General features: G+C 36.9%; 2 protein-coding genes across 6 annotated transcripts in view; one reads left to right on the forward strand and one right to left on the reverse strand.

Moving 5' to 3' along the window:
• nr1h4 (nuclear receptor subfamily 1, group H, member 4) overlaps positions 1-22163 on the forward strand; it is a 192904-nt gene that overhangs the window by 71008 nt on the left and 99733 nt on the right. The gene's annotated exons all lie outside the window — the stretch shown is intronic.
• ppfibp1b (PPFIA binding protein 1b) overlaps positions 1-22163 on the reverse strand; it is a 31875-nt gene that overhangs the window by 8508 nt on the left and 1204 nt on the right. Inside the window, exons 2-15 of one of the 5 annotated variants that reach the window (XM_007250542.4) lie at positions 15820-15904; positions 12352-12557; positions 11584-11670; positions 11303-11416; positions 10175-10306; positions 6858-6950; positions 6482-6574; positions 4367-4484; positions 4029-4073; positions 2765-2826; positions 2581-2665; positions 2152-2291; positions 1031-1128; positions 399-458 (exon numbers count right to left, since the gene is read on the reverse strand). In XM_007250542.4, the coding sequence (XP_007250604.3) occupies positions 399-458; positions 1031-1128; positions 2152-2291; positions 2581-2665; positions 2765-2826; positions 4029-4073; positions 4367-4484; positions 6482-6574; positions 6858-6950; positions 10175-10306; positions 11303-11416; positions 11584-11670; positions 12352-12557; positions 15820-15883 (1397 nt within the window). In that variant the 5' untranslated portion in view covers positions 15884-15904. The remainder of the gene's footprint in view (positions 1-398; positions 459-1030; positions 1129-2151; positions 2292-2580; positions 2666-2764; positions 2827-4028; positions 4074-4366; positions 4485-6481; positions 6575-6857; positions 6951-10174; positions 10307-11302; positions 11417-11583; positions 11671-12351; positions 12558-15819; positions 15905-22163) is intronic. The other 4 variants (XM_007250543.4, XM_007250544.4, XM_007250545.4 and 1 more) reach the window with 4 other exon arrangements.

Consider the following 22163-nt stretch of genomic DNA (forward strand, 5'->3'; position numbering starts at 1 on the left):
AGTGTTTTTATGCTATTGCAAACATCAAACTATATTAAATCATAACCTTCTATATCGTGATACATGTCATCATTTTGCAAAGTTCTTGCCAAAACACAGCCCTAGTTTACACCTTCTCTAAGTGCTGCTTATATTACATTTTCTACACTAAAATGGACTTTTTTGACCACATACTAAATACTATTTTAGCAGATCAATCACACATCATGCAACCATGCTATGTTATGTATGCAGTGCAATTCAATTCTTTATTTGAAAACTTGCTCATCTCATCTCAAAAGCATTTTTGCTTTTTTCCCCCAAGCCAAACAAAAATAATAACTTGTCTACTTTATGTCTTAACCTGAACTGGCTAAAAACAGGTCTTTTTTGGAACTCACACTGGTGCACATACTCACTCTAGACTGGTATCTATTGGAGACTCCTGTGACTGGCTTGGCTCCTGATGCCCTGCATCACTGCAGGGAACAAAGACACAGACTTTGGAATGGAGGAAAAGCATGATGGACAAGCAGTGAGATGCAAACAGGACGCATTCAGCTGGTGATGGTTATAGCGGTAATGAGTTGAACTTGAGTGAAGAAAAAGCATGATAAATGAACAGTGATATAAAACATGTAAAAACAGCATGGAACTCTTTGTTGTGCAGCAGCAGGTGAAACAAGTGAAAGCAGTCCATTATCATGACACATGCGTTAAGATGTCAACCTGAAAGCTTAATAGACAAGAATGAACATAGAACAAAGTTAAGTAGAATAATGGCATGGAATACACAACATCTGACAATGACGCAAAACATGTTACTGGTGAAGCACACAAAGAAGACAAGAGGGTTAAGTGTGTCTGTGTCAACTTTTGGAGCCAAAGGATCATTGTGTTTCTATATTTTTTATTTTATTTTAATTATATAAAATCTTCTCCTGCTAATCTTGATCTGATCCTACTGCATAGTTGCTGAAGCTTTCAGGATGCCAGTTCAGCTGTAGGAAACCACTTTAAGAAAGTTGTTTGAATCTGGCGCTCAGCTCACCTCTGTGTGTGTGTCTGCTCCAGGTCTGCTTCTGTCTCATGTTTGGTTTGCAGGGAAGGTGTGAGGGAGGGCACCTGCAGCGTACTGATGAATGATGGCTAAAATGAGCAAAAACAAAAGAAAAGGGGAAATATCATGCATCAAACAGTTCAATAGATTATGCAGACTGACTCTGGATCAACTATAGCAGGAAAGTGTGGCACTGAATTGACAGGCAATGTCATCTGCTTGGGTTTGCTCGGGCCTCAGGCTTGGGAGAAGCACAAGGATCAAAACTGCTTGGCTAGAGTGTCAATCTTCTGATGTTCAAAACAATATTAGTTGTAGAGGGTAAGCAACAATGTCAACATTGTATCTATAGATGGCTGGATGGGTAATAAATTAAGTTTGTCCATTTTGCTGCATTGTTTTTCATTTAACTGTTTGCACAACACATCAAACTCCAATACAGTTAAACACAAATATCCATGTGGACTGATTTATGCTCTCTTAAGCTTCTGGTAATATTGTGATTTAATCTCCTGACAGCAAGATGAAATATCAGGATGAATAATGATTTGAATCATGAATAATGAACTTTTGGTACAAAGGAGTGTTGTTTAAGGAATGTTGTTCCTTAATTAAAATGAAAATCCAGGATACTCACAAAAAGCTGTAAAACAGGCAAATACACAAACCCCAAAACATTTTCTTTATACACTCAAAATGGGTGTACAGACCCAGTGCCAATTTTGGAAGAATTTAATGTTAATACTTTTAGGACCCTTAATCACCCATTAATATTGTGCTGGAAAGACTATTTAGTTTCTTAAGTTGCGATAAAAACTGTACTATTTATACCTCAAAAAGAAAAGTACCAAATACTCAATCATTTGATTTTATAACACCTTTAAACCTTATATTAACAAGTCATGGAGTTCGCTGATATGCTCAGACAACAAAATCAACAAAATATAACAAATATATCAACAAAAAGGCACATTGACTGTCCTCTACATACCAAATAGTGGCCATCAAAAAATGTTACAGTATCTCACAACCAATTGCATGGAAACCATTTTACACAATTAGGGGATCTAGAGTCACAGATTATTTAGATGATCTGAGGAAAGAGGCAGTACCTCAGCCTGACTCTTCTCAGCCCCATCTTCAAGACACCCCAGCATGGACTTCTCTGTGTCCATGGAAACGGAAATAGCAGCTGACATGGAGAGGGAGCTGTCGCTGTTACTCTCATCACTTTCACCTTCCTTTAGTTTATCTGAGGAGAAAGAGGAGAGACAGAGGGGAGGCCGCTCATTAACTGGGGCCACGCTCACAGAACACGGACGGTTAATTTAGAGACTCCAGCATCACACATCAGCTTCGATTACTGCTTATTATCAGCAGCTTCGCTAATTCAACTAATTATGTCTTAAATTGGATGAAGTGTCAACATGGGTAAGAATTTGAAGCAATAAATTAGTCCGCAGAACCAATTGAGGCAAACTATACTTCATTTGCGGCAAGAATGCTCTTATTGTTTGGCAGATTAACTGAACTCTCCTCACCTTTTCTCCCTTGTACTGACATGACCATGTCTTGCACTTTCTTGTAGCGCATAAGCGACTGCCGAAGCTCCTCAATCTTGCGATCCTGTGGACCAGATAAGGATTGCGAAATGAATATGAAAACAAACATTAAAAAAAGAAAATAATGCAATAATTTCAATTGGAGATTAAATGAAGAAAGTACCTTCTCTTCATTGGCTGCCATCAGTGATTCAACTGCTTTCTTCATTCTCTGCACTTCCAAATCTGCAAAGCACCGGCATTACATAGTAAAACCAGTGAAAACAACATTATCTTTGACAGCTAAATCTCAGCTACAGAGAAGGTAAAGGTCTGTCAGTGACCTCAGAGTGCAGTGTATACAGTGGTTTACTGTGAGAGCACAAACAGCCATAGTGCACAACACTGACCGCCAGCCTGAGAGGCTACCTCTGTTTAGAGGTCACAGTGCTGCTCTAATGGTGGAGGGAAGGTGACAAAACAACAGACAGAGAGAGAGAGAGGTGCTGAGAGCAGCTGGAGGGGAGAGGAGGTGTTACTCTTGAAGGAGACAAGCAAGAACACACAGGCAGCTTGTTGGACACAGGGGTGTGAACAGGACACATCCAACATGCTGAACAACTACCAAAATACCACTTTACTGCTCACAAGTCGATTCACACGTCTGGGCCCATCTTCAACATTTTCTTTTTTCTTAGGATATTTTTATAGTTTTAAATAATAAAAAGTTATAATTTAACCTGCATTTGACTACTGAAATGAACAGACTGCTTACTGTACATTTAAGGGCGTGTTCACACCTTTACTCAGTTCGCTCTGTTCTGAATCAGTTAACACATTAATAAATGTAGGGAGTTTCCTCCTTGGTTTGGTTCGTCGGAAGGTTTTTAGTCTAGATAGTTTTTTTTCTTGGTGTGATTTATCAACACCTGCCCAAATTAATTAATTTAACAAGACTTAAAAGTGTATTTGTGAAAACAGCTACATGAAAATTATCTTGGTTCTGAAAGCCTGCATTGTGCCTCATGCAAAAACTAGGCCAGGAACACTCCTTGTAAAATGCTGCAGATTGAAAAGGTGGGTGTATGTAAATATTTTGGCTTTTATGTAATCACAAATACATTTTTATTTAAACTTCAGCTGTTTTTTTGCTGAGGTCAATATTTATACTAAATTATACTACATTTTTTGTAAATATTTACATACTACATCAAATTTAGTCGAAAAAGTAAGGAAATTGTTTCTTCTTGATGTCACTCCGTTAATTGCTTCCACTTCTCACATTAATTTCCCAATTAAAATTGTACTGTCTTCTGCTTCTCTTTTGCTTCACAGAAAAGCAAGCACAACAAGTACACACATGCAGACTGTGAAAGAAGAACAGAACTGAGCAAGAGAACGATATAGAGGCATAAATAAACAAATACGTAAAAATAAACCTCCCTTACGTTTCTCTTTGAGCCTCTTTTTAAAAGTTTCCTCTGTATGGTAGACTGCACAAGACAGAGTAACCAAATACAATATATTTTGTTACTGCTTGTGTCAAAACACTGACCATTGTTTATGGAAACAGACATGCAGCAATTGTAAACAATCACATAAAATATTAACACATTAAATGTGATTATGCATTCTATTACAGCGCCTTGTTCTTCACCAAGGAGCAGATGTTAGCACAGTAATTTCACACTGGCACGTCAAAACTATGCTCTGGACTGGGGTAGTTCCCAGAGCATGCTGGGGCAGGTGGTGTGGCTCTGAGTAACAGCGGCTTTGACTGACCCACCTCTCTCGGGGCTTTCTAAGCCTGCAGGTGTAGGTGATCGAGAGCCTGTTTCATCCTGTAGCCTCCTCAGTTCTCCATCCCTGCCATCCAGCTGCCTTCTTAACGTAACCAGCTCCTCCTGAAAACACATACACACAAAAGATGAGAAGCTGATCTAACTTTGCAGAATTTTTATGAACTAAATCTAATAAACAATGCATTAAAAGCACCTTTACGTTGAACCTATTGCTAACACAGATGTGGAAATACTGCCAGCAGAATAGGATGCTCTGGAACATATAAACAAACATTTTGGCACCATGCCTAATGTAAAGAGAGGCTATAGGATTTAAAGCCCCCATAACGGAGCTGTGGACTCCACTAACTTGTCTCTTGTCACTAAATGCAATCAAATCTTCACAGCAAAAGCAGGGTGAACTCTTTTTAATGTCTGATTTAAATACTTCTGTTCATTTAGTATTTTATGATAATTATTTGCAAGTACTTCCAAGACAAAACCTAATAATGGAGAGATATTATTATATTAACTGAATATATAATTAAATATTTTCTAATTTTCTTTTAAAACTACAACAAAGAAAATTCCAGTAAGAAATGCTTTTATATGTTTTGACTGAAAGTCTACAATGTCTGGGTGAGTCATATTGGACTCACAGTGCTCCTTGGAAAATCTCTCTGATTGTAGATAACAAAGATTCATACAATATATGGCCAAAAAGAGCAGAATCCAACTGATCTCATAGGTTTACCACAAACCCCTGGCAAACCTAATGGACTGTCAGACACTCAGGAAATGTATGGACAGATGATAAGGGTTACTAAAATGTCTGAAATAAGTGTGAAGAAAAACAAGAGATACTACAACAGCACAAATCAAACCACTAAAACTGTAAAACATGAGGACGGGTGTAAGCTTGTCTAAGTGACTCACTAGAGTGGCTCACTTCCATTTCTTGATAATGTGCTTGCTATACAGCAATGTGTGCTAACACAGAGGTGTTCAGAAACATCTCAACTGCTCACATCTATTAAAATGTCTTAAAAAAGTCAACAGGCCAAGTTTTAGCTAGCTTTTGGAACAAATATGTGATGAAACACCCAATAAATTATTCTGGTCCACAATGAGTCAAACATGCCACACTTTCTAGTCTCCATAGCTACAATGTTCTAGTTCTAACATACTAATATGCAGCATTAAATATAAAACCTCATCTAATCAAAATTCCTTTTCATTCATTTTCAGGGAAAAGAGGTGTATGAATGATTATTCAGTCTACTGCTATTTTTGGGACTCGGCACTCAGAGACCACAGCCCTATGACATCACCTGGAATTGTGGCTAAGCTGGTATGAGGGGAAAAAAGTGGTATGTGAATTTGTTTTCTTTGGCCAAGCCTTTAGATTTTATTGACTACATAGAAATAAATATGTGAATAAGAGTATGTGTTCCAGGGTTTAACTACAATGAAATACATCAGTAAACATAATCAGAAATGTAAAGATTTAGGACTTCATCTTTATGGATGTGTACAATGTCTGTAGAACGCATTCATTCCACAGAAGGGAAGTAAGCAAAATGTCTGCTATTTGTGATTAAATTTGCAACCAGAGTCTGTGCAGTTGAGGCACAGCGCCACAGACAGAGCCTGTCTGTGATCCAGGTTCTGCAGACAATTTTTTAAAACCTTTACATTTCTGAGAGAAAAAAAAGTGCCATTTAGCAGAGAGAAAATTATCTGTCGGAATTAGACACTGAAGAAAGGAAAGACAGGCTAGAAGAAAAACTAAAAAGTTGTGACACTGAAACCTACAGGAATAGGTTATTCTGAAAGCAGACAGCAGGGGTGCTAGTGCTGTCTCACTTTAGACACATTTTGTCATCCATGTTTTCTAGTCATTGGCTGCCTGTACAGACATTCTGATTTAAAGAAGTACATGGAACTAACACATACTTATATGAACATAATGTAAAATGCAGAGAAATGTTCATCACTTCCTTCAATACAAAATAATGTAAAAACATACAAAATAAAAAATACCAACAAAAACTTCCACACATGTGTACACATGTACTAATAAATAACATTATCAAGCAGTCACCCTTAGGTACGCCAACCTTGAGTGCCTGGATTTTGTGTTCCTTCCTCTGTTTCTCATACTGCATCTGGCCCATTTTGATTTTCAAGCTAGACAGCTTAGCCATTAGCGACTAGCAGTGGAGAGGTTAGCCACAAGGAAGAGAGAGAGAGAAATTCAGCAGAGATGAAAAAAAAGACACTTGAAGAAAGAAAGAAAGAAAGAAAGAAAGAAAAGAAAGGTAAGAAGTCAGGTCAAGTATTCACAAAGATCACAGAAGGTGAAGAAAATCCTGAAGCGAAAGAATGAAAAAGTCTATTAGGTGAGAAAGGTGAAGCAGTAAAAACAGACTTAAATTTTACTTTTAGTTTTTAGAAACAGTATAATACAAAAAAGTGAAAGCTTATCAAGCTCACCTTAGTGGACTTCAGCTTCTTCTCATATTGCAACCGCTCACTCTCCATCTCAGAAATTCGATACCTCAGCTCATTAATCTCCAGAATTAAACCCTGAAAAGAGAAAGACACACATTACCAACATAGAAGATCCAGGAATATCTGTTCCAGCTCTCATCTATAGTGATTTACTTAGTTAAGCACAATGTAGATTTCATCACTGTATATTACACACTAACTCAAATTCACATGAGTTTGACTGAATATTCAGTCTCAAGGGAAGAAAAACAAGAAACCAGTGACAGTAGCTTCAGTTCAGCTCTGAGGCCTTTCGGGGATAAGCTCTTAGTCTGCTGGAAATTTATGCTTCGGTAAACAAGCCTCAACTGCCTGGAGTCATAAACACTTTATACCATTGTAAATTTCCAACAGTGCAAATTTAGGAACATGATTTCAAACATCTGTGAGATAGCTGGAGGAACTTCTAGATATTTTGAACATGTTAACTAACAGGAGAAAGACCCGATACATCCAGTTTTCAAATCAGAAAAAAAATATCTTTAAAGTTTTAACAGCTTCTAATTCACATTATATTTTATTATACCATTACCATTACCCAAGGTTATCTAAATGTGTTGTACAGATTACTGACAAACTTCAATATTCTGCAGTAATCAGATTATAGAAGTGCATACAAATACACTCACTGTGTTCATTAGAACATCGCCAAACCTATCCTCATGGGTGTCTATTATTATTTATAGTTCTCATCATATCAGAACCTGGTTTGGTAATTCAGTGCTTAATGATGGTAAAACAGGTGAGCTGCTGATTTAACATTCACAATTTTACATTTTGGACCCAACTTGCTCACAAGATTCAAAACAGATAAAAAAAAATAGATCAAAAAAGATCAAATATTCAAAATTAGAACTGTAAGATTTTTACTCCAGTATGTGTGTTAACCTGTTCTGATGTGATGTGGAGTTTTTACAAGTAAAACTAACTTTCTTACTGCTAAGATAAATGCTTTTAATTTTTTTTACGTTTTTGGAATGATATGGGCAGTTTAAAGAATGCATTGTCCTTCATATCACAAACATACTTCTGTTAACAAGCAACAAGCTGGGCCAGGGCAAAAAAATTTGCTTGCGGACAGAAATCTACTATCAAAAGCGTTGTACCATATTTATTTGCATGGTGGGATAAGAAAAAAAAATGTTCTCTGTTCTAATAGTGAATAGGTGGGAGGTGTTGGCCAAATCTCTGTCTCTAGTCTGAGTGGAACATCTTTAAAAGGATCATCTGTTTGTACTTAAAAGCTGTCCATCTGTTCTTTACATTACTAAGAGAAGATACCCAATATGGCCTAAGACAGTGGTTCCCAACCTATGGGTCGCGACCCAACCTATGGGTCGCCAAAGATCCACGATGGGTCGCGAAGACCTCTTGATTTTAAGGGGTTTCATGTGTATACTATATATAGTCTAGGGTAAGCAAAATTCGCCGCGCTGCGCTGCGCTCTCTCTGTCTCTCTCTCTCTCTGGCGCGCGCGCGGGCGCTCTCTCCGGCAGCGCGGAGCTGAATTCAGCGCGAGGCTGAATATAATAATATAAGAATATAAAACTCAGTTTAGTTAAATAAATGAAAATGAGTGAGGGCCTGTAAAGTTAATCAATTATTGTCCAATATTTGGACAGGCTGAGGTTTTGGTGAGCTGTTTTACTGATTTGAAACTGAAACTGAAACTGATATAATTTTTTTATTTATTTTTTTTATATAAATTATTTTTTATTCATTTTAAATAGTTGTATTATTTTATTGATCTAATTATTTTTTTCTTCATAAGATAAAAATTCCTTATGTTTTATGTATCAATTTTTCCTTTTTTACGTGTTTATTTTATTCATCTATAGTAAATGTCAGTTTTTATTTGTCATTTCTAACCCCCCCCCCCCATCCCAACCCAATTATACACTTACATCTTTTACATTTGGGGGGGGGGGGGGGGTTGGGGGGTTATGTTGGGTCACCAAAGCTTACAATGGTAAAAATATGGGTCCCTGAAGAAAAAGGTTGGGAACCACTGGCCTAAGAGACAACAGCACAATATATACATTTCCATTAATTAAGTTATTAGTTTAATATGCTAATGATTAATTTATCAACTTTCCTCAACAGTCATTTGTGTATGAGTGATCGTTGAATAATAATTTAAACATAATAAATAAACAAACAAACAAACATACAAATAAATAAATAAGTACATTTATCTTGTATTTTTTGCATTAATGTGGTGGAAAATTATTAAAGCGATCTACAGGTTTTAGCAACCAGCTGTGACGTTAGATAATGGATGGTGCCATTTGCTACGTTACCTAACCAGCACTGGGGCAGAAATGACTTAACATGGGGTGATGAAGACACAGCTTTATGGTGCTAATATGCTAATGCATTGATAAAAGAAGCTTGCTTTTTAAGTGCTTGTAAATGTTGCTGCATCTCTCCAGAGAACTCAATGCCTTTATCCCAAACCACACACTTCTACATTTTACTTACTACATTACAGAACTTACTTCTAATTGTGGTGCCATTTTACACACTATTTAGTGTGCTAAAGATTGCAGTTTGGGACAGAGCACCTACTTTAAGACTATACAGACAAGTTGCACTGGCCCTAACCTTCCAGCACCAACCAAATCTTAACCAAAAATATGCATCAACAAACAAAATGTTCCACAACCTCATTCTCCCGCCACCTTACAGCGAACATGAGGCGTCCATCTGTTTTCAGGTCCCTCCCTGTTCATAATATTCACATGTGTGAGTCCACAGCGCTGGTACAAACCCTTCCCTCAGACCCACACTCAACACCCACTCTCAGGAAACTCAGCATTCTACTCCCAGACTCGCACATCCACAGAGGGAGCACAGCTTCCGCAGTAATAACTACTTTCCAGGGAGAAGAAAAGCCACCCAAAACAACTCTAGAGAGGAAATGGCTTTTGGCAGAAGCTGTTCTGGCCTTAGCCTTTGTCCAGATAGCAAGCACACCATGGATAAAAGCTCACTATTCCAACGGCCTGGAACAGACCTGCGTACCACAACAAAAACAGTGTGTGACTGGATATCAACCAAGTGCAAGCCAGACTTCATTAAGATTAAAAATAATCATTATAACTCCTTCTGTCTTTTGCTTAGAACACCTGTCAAAACAAGATACTGGCTGCTGAAGCATGATATATTGAAAAACAAGTTAAGACATCTTGCCCAGAACAAACCACAGCGAGATTTAAAATACACATAAATACATTTAATTAAAAAAAGATATTCCTAACCTCACTATCTCTGAATCGATCATCAAAGTCTATCCTGTCTTTTTCCACAGCAGTCAGCTTAAGCTTCAGGTTGGAAATCTCAGATATCAGCTCCAGCTTTTGGGTCTCGAGGGCTGACCTGAGGAGGAGCTCCTGAAAACAAAAGAGAGGTAGAGAATGTAAATGCATGGCTAACACAGGATAATGCACCATACAGTGTAAAATCTAGGCAGTAGTAGTCTTGATATGGGCCAAAGTGCAGATTGTCAATAGTTTAGCAATGTCTAACAGATAAAATGTTTTTACTAGAATATTCTATATAGAAGTCATTGATGTTAAATCAAAATGGCATCTCCAAGAAGGCAACTTTACAAAATAAGAAAAAAATCCAATGGCAATTTCTACTTGTCCATTTATCTTGACATTCTGACACAATATAATGAATAGCTACCAGATTCACATATGAAGTTATAACGGCTTTGGCACATCAGTGACTATAATCAGGGTTGTAAAACAGCCTGTATCTGCATCTGCTTGTAATCTAACGTAACAAAAAAACAAATTCTTTATTTAACCAGTCATTAAGAACACTTCTTATTTACAATGGCAGCCTGGCAAAATAACTCAGAATGTACCGAAAATTCTGCAATTTAGATTAATCTGCATAAAAAGAACTTTTAATGTTTGTCAAGACAAAAAATAAGAATAAATTCATACAAAACTATATTGGCTTTGTTAGTATGTCTGCTTGGATGTAAAACATTAACATTTATTTGTCAGTTTTTTGCTTACAAAGTAAGATAAAAATTGGTAAAATACGTTTATATGTTATTTATTTTTTGTAATTAGTAAAAATCTATTTATGTGGCCAAAGGACAAATTCGTCATTTTGTTTAGTTCTGATTTCAGCCAAAAATGTTTTTGCAGTGCATCTGTAGTGACAACCCATCTCCTAGAAGGCGCCCACTGTACTTCAGCAAATTTACATCAGCAAGATAAAACCTGTGTTACCAGAATTTAACTACTTACAGTACATCATATAAAATCCTATACGATATGGTATTAAACTGAGTAAACAGTGTTATATTAAAGTTGTTTCTTTTTTTTATTTATAATTTGGTCATGACAGCACCGAGTCTTGCAACCTACCTGCTGCAACATTTCTTCAGTGGCATTAAGTTTGTCCCGGTGTTCCTCAAGGCACAGGTCTAAGTCTCTTATCTTTTCTCCTTGAGCTTCTACTTGGTCTGTCAATACACTCACCTGCAACACATTTATTTTATTTAACACATTCATTTAACCTATTAACATGATGACTTTTTTTTTTATCTGAGATAATAACAAAATTATTATATCAAAATATATTATTAACAAAATTATAATTATTATTATTTAAAAAATAACAAAAGAGGATATGTTCTCAAACATACCTGAAGAACAAGTGATTCCTTGTCACTTTCAAGGCGATTAAGTCTATCCTGGTAAATATCACCAGTCACTGAAATGTGTCCATTTGACTGTGAGAGAAAAAGATAATATTAAATGCATTTTAAGGTCTGAAATAAGCTATATTATTAACTTCTACATCACTAAATCTATTTAAACAAATTCAATTAGTAATGGCTACACTGAGATTACATCATAAAAGGTCATAAAATAAAAGCATAAAAGAATAGAATCATAATAATTGAAAAAATAAAAAAGGCTGTCTCTAATCTGAGTGTGTTCCCTAAGCCCTTTGTTCTCCTAACACCACCTTAAATGGCGAATGGACCAACACAAATCTCTGAGTAAACACACTGAGTTATGGTATTACATGCTGACTCTGGCATTCCTTTGGCAGCCTTTCAAATCTCTTTCTCTCACTGTACAGTTAGAACAGGATCACATTAAGAATTGCTTGATTAAGATTACCAACATTATGGTATTTATATTTTCAGAAAGTATGCTAATCACATATTTTTTGCCACTGCTCTGAAGAACCTGATAAAGCTAACACTACTAGGCTACAGTACTGGCAAGTAGCAAGTTGATAGAACTTTAATTGCATAAAACCATTACCCTAATATATACAAAATATTCAAATAGAAATTCCAGTTCTGTTTAGAGTATATTAATAACAGTGTGATGTTGCTATCTGCCTATATGTAGTAACAAACAGCAGTAACATGACACTGTTACAGACGCAGAATGCGTACCAGGTGGCCCTGCAGCCACTCCACCAGGCTGTCTGCAGTAGAGTCAGGGATTTGGCAGCGCAGTCCCTCTCTCTCTTCTGAGTCCATGAGCTCCAGAACCCCCCTCAGATCTTCCAGCAGGTGCAGAGCACGCAGTCCGCCCATGAACGGCGAGGTCGGGGACTGACAGTCAAAGATGCCATTGGAGTAGTCCAGTGCTTTGGAGCCTGTGAGACACATTGAAAGCATGTCGAAAGGTTCCTGGATCATTACATTACATTAAATTACATTACATTTGGCAGACGCTTTTGTCCAAAGCGACTTACAATAATTAAGTACAAAAGTAATAGGAATTAAGATAACCAATTTTTAGATAGGGCTTAAAGGAGGTCAAAGGGAAATAAAGGGATAGAGAAGTGAAGGAGGGGAAGAAGGAAATGGGGTTAGAAGTAGTTAGTGTGTTAAGTTAGTGTGATCATGCAGATGTTTTCACTGTGATTACTGTGACGTTTAAGCAGGATGAACAGAAGAAAGAGGACTTGTCTTTGAATGAAGGAACAGACTGTTCCTGAAAACATCGGCAAACAAATGATGCTTAATGAAAGGTAACTAGTGTTTTACAGCATAATGAACTGGGTGTATAGCACTGTACACAAAAACACAGCATAAATGTATTCATTCATTTTAGTACTAAGAGGTGATTCTAATTAATTTAACCTTTTATTTTCTTTATGTGTAATGTAATTTTTTAAAATAGGATCGAGGCTGTATAGGCTTGTCCTTGAGTAAAAAACTTTTAAAATGTACAGAGCTGTGAAAACTAATTGGGCCCTTGCAGATTTCTTTTGTTTTTGCTTTTATGTAATACGTGTATTTTTCAGATTATCAAACTAATTTTAATATCAGACAAAGATAACCTGAATAAAGACAATAATCAGTCTTTAAATGATGATTTCATTTATTAAGGGGAAAAAAGCGATCCAAACCAATCAGGTCCCATGTGAAAAAGTACAATAGGGCCAATAACATTTAAAAGGGCATGGACTCATCCAGGAGGTTACAAAAGAACCCATATCTAAATAACTGCAGGTCCCACTTGCCTCAGTTAAGATCAGTGTTAATGATTCAATAATAAGATTACAATTTATCAATGGGGGAGTTCCAAGGCAAAAATCACTGATGACCAAACAAAAAAAAACACATTTGCCAGAAAACCTCTAGATAATCCCCATGACTTTGGGGAAATATTTTGCGGACTGACCTGACAAAAGTGAAACTTTTTGAAAGGTGTGTGTCCCGTTACATCTGGCATAAAACACAATGTCAGAAAAAGAAAATTGTACTGAAGGTCAAACATGGTGGTGCAAGTGTGATGTCTGTGGCTACTCACATATGTAAAGAATATGAAGATTTAATTTTTCTACAATATCTAAACACTATGTGCTTTTAGTATTCAGAAGTAATTCCCAAACCAATGCTCTTTATCAAGCACCACTAAAAAATGATGATTCCCGAATAAAGGAACAGTCGTAAAAGACAGGATTATCTAACAATGTGGACCCAAAACAGTGTGCCCTTCTGTTGAGCACTGAGGGCAACTCTTTGACTTCAGGCCAGGGAATATGAGGCAGAAATAGGCCAGAATAAAGGCTATAGTTAACTCCTCAGGGCATCATGTGATGTGACAGGCTACTTCTACTTGAAATGCCAGCCCCATAATTAACTGGTGCTGAAAAGCAGCATTACTTCATAAGAGAGTCCATTGAGACTCAGCATCATTGACTGTCAAACCCACTGCTATTGTAATAAAAGTCACCAAATACCATACCCTTCAAACACTTCCTAGTTTCTAGCACTGACATCTTACAATACTATTGAGAAGACAATAAAAATCGAAAAGGCAAGAAGATATTTTGGAGAAATTCCACAGAAGACATGGATGATGCAGAATTGTAAATGGTATACGATTTCCATCAGAGTGTCTGGTTTAAAAATGCATTAAAATGAATAGAAAAAATTGTTGTGAAAAATTGTTGTGAAAAATTGAGTCTTATTTCCATCAGTGACATAAAATAGTAGAAGTAGAAGTCATTCTTTACCATGAGGGACTTAATCCACCCTGCTAACAGCATGTAATGCAGCATTAAGACCTAGACTAATGCTGAGGAACAGCCAAATAGTATTTTCACAATTGCATCTTTATCTCCCTCTAAACAATTTACTCTTTTTGAGCACTCTTAGACTGTAAAGTTCTTACTGTACTGTGCGATTTAGTGTCATCAAATCTACAGTTTAAAGGGGCCATTGAATATTAAACTGTGTTTATTTTGTTATAGTTCAATAACGAGAGGTCATGGATATGACATGGAACTGACAAATCATGAACCTCAAACACTTGTGTTTCTTCTTCAAAGGAAAATCTGCCAACTAAAGTTTTGACTCATAATTTTACCCCCAATATTTACATAAACACAGCTCGCTACCAAAAAGCTTTAGTCAGAGCTGTGTTGTTGTTACTAGTTATGAGAGCACGGCAAACACACATACATTCTCCAGGCCTTTTTACTACAGATTTTCCTGTGTCAGTGTCTGCAGAATAAAGAGCCTAAACTCGATATGTGGTTAAGAAAAATAAAGGTTAAGTAATGTTAAATTGGGATCAGTGTTACGCATCTTTAAATCTAACACTACCCAAGTTGATTTTTACCATCTCTTGTCTCCATTTTCCACTTCCTCAAAAACAAACTGGAGCTCAAGACAGATCAGACTGCTAATATCTGGCTTATTTTTAACTAAAAACTCAAGAAAGCCAACTGGGAAGGCCAAACCCAGGGAGTGAGTGGGAGAAAGGCTAAAAGCTAACCCACTTTAATCTCTAAAGCTTGCTAACAACACATAGTGCTGAGAGGACACAATGAGAGGACAGTAACTCAGGAATAATTACAGTGTTTTAGCTACAGTTCTAAATATAGGCTTTAATATGCAATTTATGCAAGCCTTTACAGGTTAAAAAATAAAAGCAGAGCTTAGCATATTTTTTCACAAACCCTCCATAAAAGGACAATCACCACAAAGTAATAACAGGGTTGTAAACAGGGCTGTAAACTGGGTTGTAAATGTTGAAATGAAAAGATCAGAGTATTTTTAAACCCCCAAACAAAGTTGTGTTGCTACTTTTTATATATTTTAATACAACTTACAATGCTTAATACGTTCCAACATGCCTCCTGAACAACTGCTGAGATTGCTGTCTCACTAAATTTGTTATCATTTGTTACCATGATGGCATTTATTACATATTAGGACACTAATGAAATGGGAGTCATACTTACTACATTATGTATGTATTAATTCTAACTAGTCCACATTTGTATTCATTTTATCTGTTGTATTTCAAATATTACTGTACACTTTCAGGAAAAATCTTCTGCCCAACTGGGAACAAAAGAAAAAAATATTTTCTAATTATATACACAGCAGAAGGTTTACCTGCTATGATGCCATCCATTTGCTCCAAGGCAGCGGCCAACATGTCACTGGCATCGGACATCATCTTGGGACCAGTGAATTAACCCTGGGAAAGGAAAAAGCAGATTAATGATAATATTTCTACATACAAGTACTGAAAGGTTGGGCAGTAATTCGAAGTTAAATACAATAATTCAATCTTTTCAATGAATAACTATATATTGAGCACATTTTTAGGATAAATCAGTAATTTTCCTTACTACTGTTTGATATTTCATGAAGGAATACAACAAAAGTGTAAATATAACACATTAGTTTATAACGTAAAAAAAGGTGTCCCAATTTTTTTTAAAAAGAAAGAAAAACTTATTTTCCTAAAATAGAAAAGCTGTTGATATATGGTTATCCTTTGGGGCAACAGTTCTCTTACAAATATAGAAAGCTAATTACCTGGTAAGAAATATAAAAAGAGCCAAAATAGCAAACCTATATTTATTATATCCAAAAGAAATATGTGCTCCATTTCGAACATGTGTTAATTGGTCAAATCTTAAACTGATTAGTGGCTTACAAAGCTGTAGCTCTCTAAAAGTGAATTACACAACAGCAGCAGCAACAACATCAACAATGCCCCATCCACAGGTCTGTATAGCATTCAGGATTGGGGGGTGTTCCTGCTGGCTGTGGTCTTGTTCGAATGTCTGCCAACACAACAAATCTTTTGGGTGAAAGGTTGGATGATTCCCATCTCAGCCACTGTTCCTTGGGTTACCCAGTCAGGATACGACCACTGGCCATACATCTGAAAGAATAATTGAGCCATTTACCTCAATTATTGGCACAGTGTTCGTGCTACTACTCGGGACACAGGACACTCTGTTGAGGGACCAATGGAGGCACAGAGCGGGGCTCTTTTGGATCACTGCCCAAGAACACAGCGGCAGCTTTCTCTGAGCCTTAGTCCTCAGAACAAACAAGTGAAGAGCAACCCTGTCATGTTCTTGTATCCATTGACCACTTTCTGAGCTAAAACTAGCAATGCTTACAGAAACACTGAAATTCCAAAAATGAACCACTTTAAATAAGAACATGTTGTCACACAGCTGTAAGGCCACCATTGCTGTGTACATAAAGATTTATTTTACTGCATGTCAGGTGAAAAAGATTTAGCTTTTCTAAAGAAACCAGCTTCTAGACTGCTAGCCTAACTATTTTCTTAACACAGCAGTTTGTGATTTTCCAGGTTGGAGAAACTGTTTAATCACAAGCTGAATGGAGAGTTTTATTTAAACAGCTGGTCTAACACACTGGTGACACCCAGCATTCAGGCGGCGGTTTTCACTTTCATAGAAACCACCCACAAACACACACCACATCAAAGAAACAAAATCCAAGTTGGAGGGCATGTAAATCAACACTCAACTTAAGTCTACTACTTCATCACTCATTACAGGAGCTCAAACATATCTAGATAGATCAATGATTTATACATTAAGGTGGATCCTACTAGAAGGAGCACTGTGAACTATTTTCGCACCAGCTCTGAACTCTCAGAGACGTCCCTCAGAAAGAACCCCCAAATTCCCAAAATTACACAGCAAATGCTGCTTTGAGTAAATTACTATTTAGCCAGCATTCCTTAAAAAAGGCGTGGAAACTTAAAAGCATTAATTCATCCAGAGTCCAATTCTGTCAAGACTGACTGGCCTATCTGTGCTGGTGGGTTTGACAGAAATCCTTTCAAACACTGCTTTATTTTATAAAATCCCTTTATCTTCAGCTAACTGACTTCTGAAATCCACAGCAAGTTCTGCATTTGTGTACATCCTGGTTTTGCAGGAGTCACAGTTCTGTCAAATGCAATGGGATTCAGAGGCCTTTCTGCACCACAAGCTAAAGAGTACAAAGCAAAAAGCATTTCAAAAGCATTTCAGCAGTATTGAAGTTTGATTCAGAAACCAACTGATGCAAAATACCACAAATATTTTACATTGGTGATTCAATCTGTTGTGTCCTAAAGCACAGAGGCCAATATGCATTTAAAGCAACAGCATCACTGAACACAAAGACAAAAAGGAAGCATGTGGTGTTGAACACAAGTCAGTCAATTCTGAGGATAAAACAACCAGAGACTTAATGAAAAGACACTGACTTCTGTCAGTGCAGATTCCAAAGTAAAAATGTCAGGACCCCAATGTCGCTAAGGAATATTTGACACAAGCAGATGAAATTCATGTTGTGTGTTGTGGAATTAGTCTATACCATTTTCTTGTATTGTCTTTTCAGCCCACAGCTCAGCTGCAGTAGACTAAACAGTGTTCAGAGGCCATGATATCCTCAAGGTCTGGGCCAGCATGTTGTTAGTGATTATTTCATCTTCCCTGAAGTGCTGTACTATAGCTGCTAAAATGTCATCCAAGCGATCAAAGAGTTCTTACATGACAGGTCAAATCACCAAAGGCCAGAACACTACTAATTCTACTACTGAGACCAAATATTTAGGTGTAGCGACATCAGTCTAATAAAAGACACATCAATCATGTTCTTTTTTCTGTACAAAAACAAGAACATGTACAACCTAACCTCAGAATGAAGGCTAGCACATACTTTCTCCTAATCACATATAGCTAGCAAACTGCATCACCTGCTGTTGTTAAGGCAACATCACTGGATGGCTAAACATGCTTGAAGGAGAATGCTAACTGACAGTTCTGCTAAATCAGCCAACAACAGAGGACCACACTAGCTAAATTTGCATTTTATAGTTTGCCCAGTAGTGACTAAAAGCAGTGGGAGACTTGCTATGAAACTGACGAAATTACAATCATCCTTAACCCCCAAGCTGCTGAGTCAGCATGCACCGGTTGCGAATGAGAAAACAAAAAATAATGTTTAAATGATATTTTAGACCAAAAAAAATATTCAGCTAGAGCACTAGCTGAGACGAAGTTCAAAACTACCGAAAGGCCTAGCATGTGGTCTGTTCCACCCAAATTATCAATCACTTCATTCCTAAATGTAGCACTGTTTTTTTTATAATACAGCAAAATAAGGATTAAAAACGTATTCCACAGGGTTGCCAATTTTAGCACAGGAAATACTGTTGGAATTAGACACTGAAGTTGGAAAGACAGTTTGGAGGTGAAAAATGAGATGGTAGATGAAGCTACACATCCCACCATAACCAGCCAGCAGAGGATGTACACCTATGGTGATTTTTTTTCTTTGCTATTTTTTTACATGATTGGACCACACGGTAGAACTCAAGCCTTCCTCCTTGTGCACATTTCTCTTTCATAGATATTTTTGTCATTCAAGCATAAGACCATGTACATCCCAATATTTGCAACAAAGAAAGGAATGTATCGGAAAATCCACTGTAGACTTTAATGGAAAAAATATGAACTGTTACCATTCGAAATCATGTTTATAGCGCAAGAAAACATACCGGTAGTTGTTAAAACTAGCAGTACTCATAATATAGCACAGTATCTTCTCTATGGAACGAGTTGTTACGGGTTTATAACCCCAAACACACACACACACACACACACACACACACACACAGTAGTACACATTGCTTTGCATTGCAGATTCTTGCAGCACTGGAATTTCCTCTCGTGGCTGGAACACAATGGCTCCCAGCCCGGGCAGAGATAACACAAGGTCTTTGTGATGCTCATCACAATCTAAATCACTGTATAGAAGTAAAACTCAAAATTCAGGAACTAATGCTATGAGCATGCAGAAATATTATGCATTCCAGATACATGTGGTCAGTGGTATTTCACATCAGAGTGAGGCCAAACAGAGGAAAACAGGAAATTTCACAAAAACGCAGAAGAAAAAAATGAAAGATGACCTACAGAAAAATCAACACATGGTGAAATAATGCATTTTGTATTTTTTTGAGCATATCAATATATTTGTGATTGTTTTTACTGTAATCTTCTAAGTGGACAGGGTTGTGAATGTAGGCCCAAGCTAAAAGGCCAGTCTCTTCAGTGTAATTGCATGTTGCAGCTAGTTTTAGAGATCTAACTAGCAGCACTAGACCAGTCATTACTGTGCACTTTAATTGAAAGGAAGCAGTTGACTCCTAATACTCGGAATGCAAATATTTCCCTCTGTTTTGCTCTCCTAGTAAGCACGCCTTGAAGCAACACTCAATGCTACTCTGCAATGGAAAGTAACAAGCGTGAATAAAAATGAAAAAAAAAAAAAAAAGAAAAGGCCCTAATGGCCTTTGAGATCCATCAGTCTGGGTGCCTCTAGGCTACACTCCACTGGATCTGCTGTATTAACCACTGTCCTACTCTGAACTCTGAACTGGCTGACAGAAACAAACCTTCACTGGCACATGCTGAGGAAAAAAAATACCAGCCTTCAGGTCTTTTGTCTGGGAGGAAAAATACAAGTATTTGTGGCAGGCAACTCCTAGGTCAGCAAACTCGCTGGAAGCCAAGCATGTAAGAGCAGAAGCAAGTTGCATGGGCAAGAACACACTCTTCAGCACCAGGCCTAATGCACTCTTCTCCATATCATACAGCAGAAATGATTTCTAAAAAGTTATGCAATACAGAGGAGCAGGGCATCTTATTTGTATCTGAACCTAGAGTTCAGTTCTTATAGTAATACTGAAATCTTAAGGAGCCATAGAGCACATTCTGACTACTTGCTGGGTGATTTATAGGCACCTCCAACAGTTATTATATTAACTGCTCAATTAATTTGTTAAATGAAGTTCAAATAATGCCATGCCCCATTTTCCATACAACTCCATTCAATTGCAAAATACAAATTAAACACATACAGAAACATTCCTCCTGGTCATAAATGGTTTCCAAAAAACAAAAACGGCCCTTTCTTTCCAGTTCACACCATCTACTATGTTAATATCAGTACACTGAAGTTGGAAAGACAGTTTGCAGGAGAAAAATGAGATGGATGGAGCTACACATCACACTATAACCAGTCAGCAGAGGATGTACACCTATGGTGACTTTACTTTTAAAAGTCGTTGGGCTGCAACATTTTAAAAAAATGTTTCGCTGACACTGAACCAAACAATAAAAATTATCTTCACTAAAGAACAGGGAAAAAAGACCATTGCTCCTCCAAACCAAAAACAATATATTAGGCGTATTGTGTAATAATATTACATATATAAAATATATATATTAAATAATATATGTATGACTTTCAAAGTTGTACTGAGAAACTGATCAAATTGCCCAATTATAATTGAGCAAAAATACAAATATCCAATGTCAATTGGTGATTGTTTATCACTGCGCATAATTACATACTGAATCAACTGCATTAAAATAATGCAACATATCAGAAAACAGCCCTGTGCTACTTTTTATCAAGAAGCTCAAAAATGTGCCATGTGATGTGCTCTCAAATGTCAGGTTTTTAATTATAACTCGAGGTAAAGTACTGTGTTATTTTGGTTTAGGCCTGACGCCACACTTTATAGAGAGAAACATAAGCTGTTCTGATTTCCAGTTTTTCGCACAGTGCACCATCGTAAACCCACAGAGAAGCCTTCTAGTGATTGGACACAGGTGATGTTAGACTGTTTAGGACAGAGTTAAATACACCATGTTGTTCATAATATTTATATCATGGTCATATTACACCAAACACTGCTGTATATTAGTTACATGTAAAAAAAAGGCTTAGTTTATTGCATTATATAAGGGATTGTATTTATATTTAAGCTACTAAGTGTCGTCATGAAGAAGAGATATACACACGGGCAGCCATTCAATACAGAGACTGTCAGCTCTTATATTTACGGACATCCGTCTGATGCCGGTTTTAAATAAACCGTAAATAACCTGCTCCTATTCCAAGCTGGAGTGGCACAGAAGAATATCCCTTATTTCAGCCCTTCACAACTGCAGGCAGAGGAGACAGACTGGTAGGCTATCTATAGCATATAGTTTTTTTAAAAGGAGATATCTACTTTGCTTATACACATGCACAGAAAGAAAACAAGTCAACGAATTTTCATACACTAATGAGATCTTCCTGAGTATTTGTGACTGATATATCTGCACAAGTACACAAACAGTGTGCTCTGAAGAACAGTAGAATGCATACACACTGTGAAGATCGGCTTTTGAAGTGTTAATTTCCAAGCAAACTGTCAATTTGCCTCATGTACATCACATTCACTGGATGAGCTCAGAATGCTTAGATAGTCACTGTATGTTTACAATACCCTACAATAAATATTCAGATTTACAGTACCAGAAAACATTTTGTGCACACCTCTTCTTATTCAATGTCTTTTTATGATTGTTTACATTGTAAATTTAATATTGAAGACATTAAATATAGATATACCGGAACAC

This window comes from Astyanax mexicanus, chromosome 9 (genome assembly GCF_023375975.1).
Source record: "Astyanax mexicanus isolate ESR-SI-001 chromosome 9, AstMex3_surface, whole genome shotgun sequence".
Lineage (NCBI taxonomy): Eukaryota > Metazoa > Chordata > Actinopteri > Characiformes > Acestrorhamphidae > Astyanax > Astyanax mexicanus.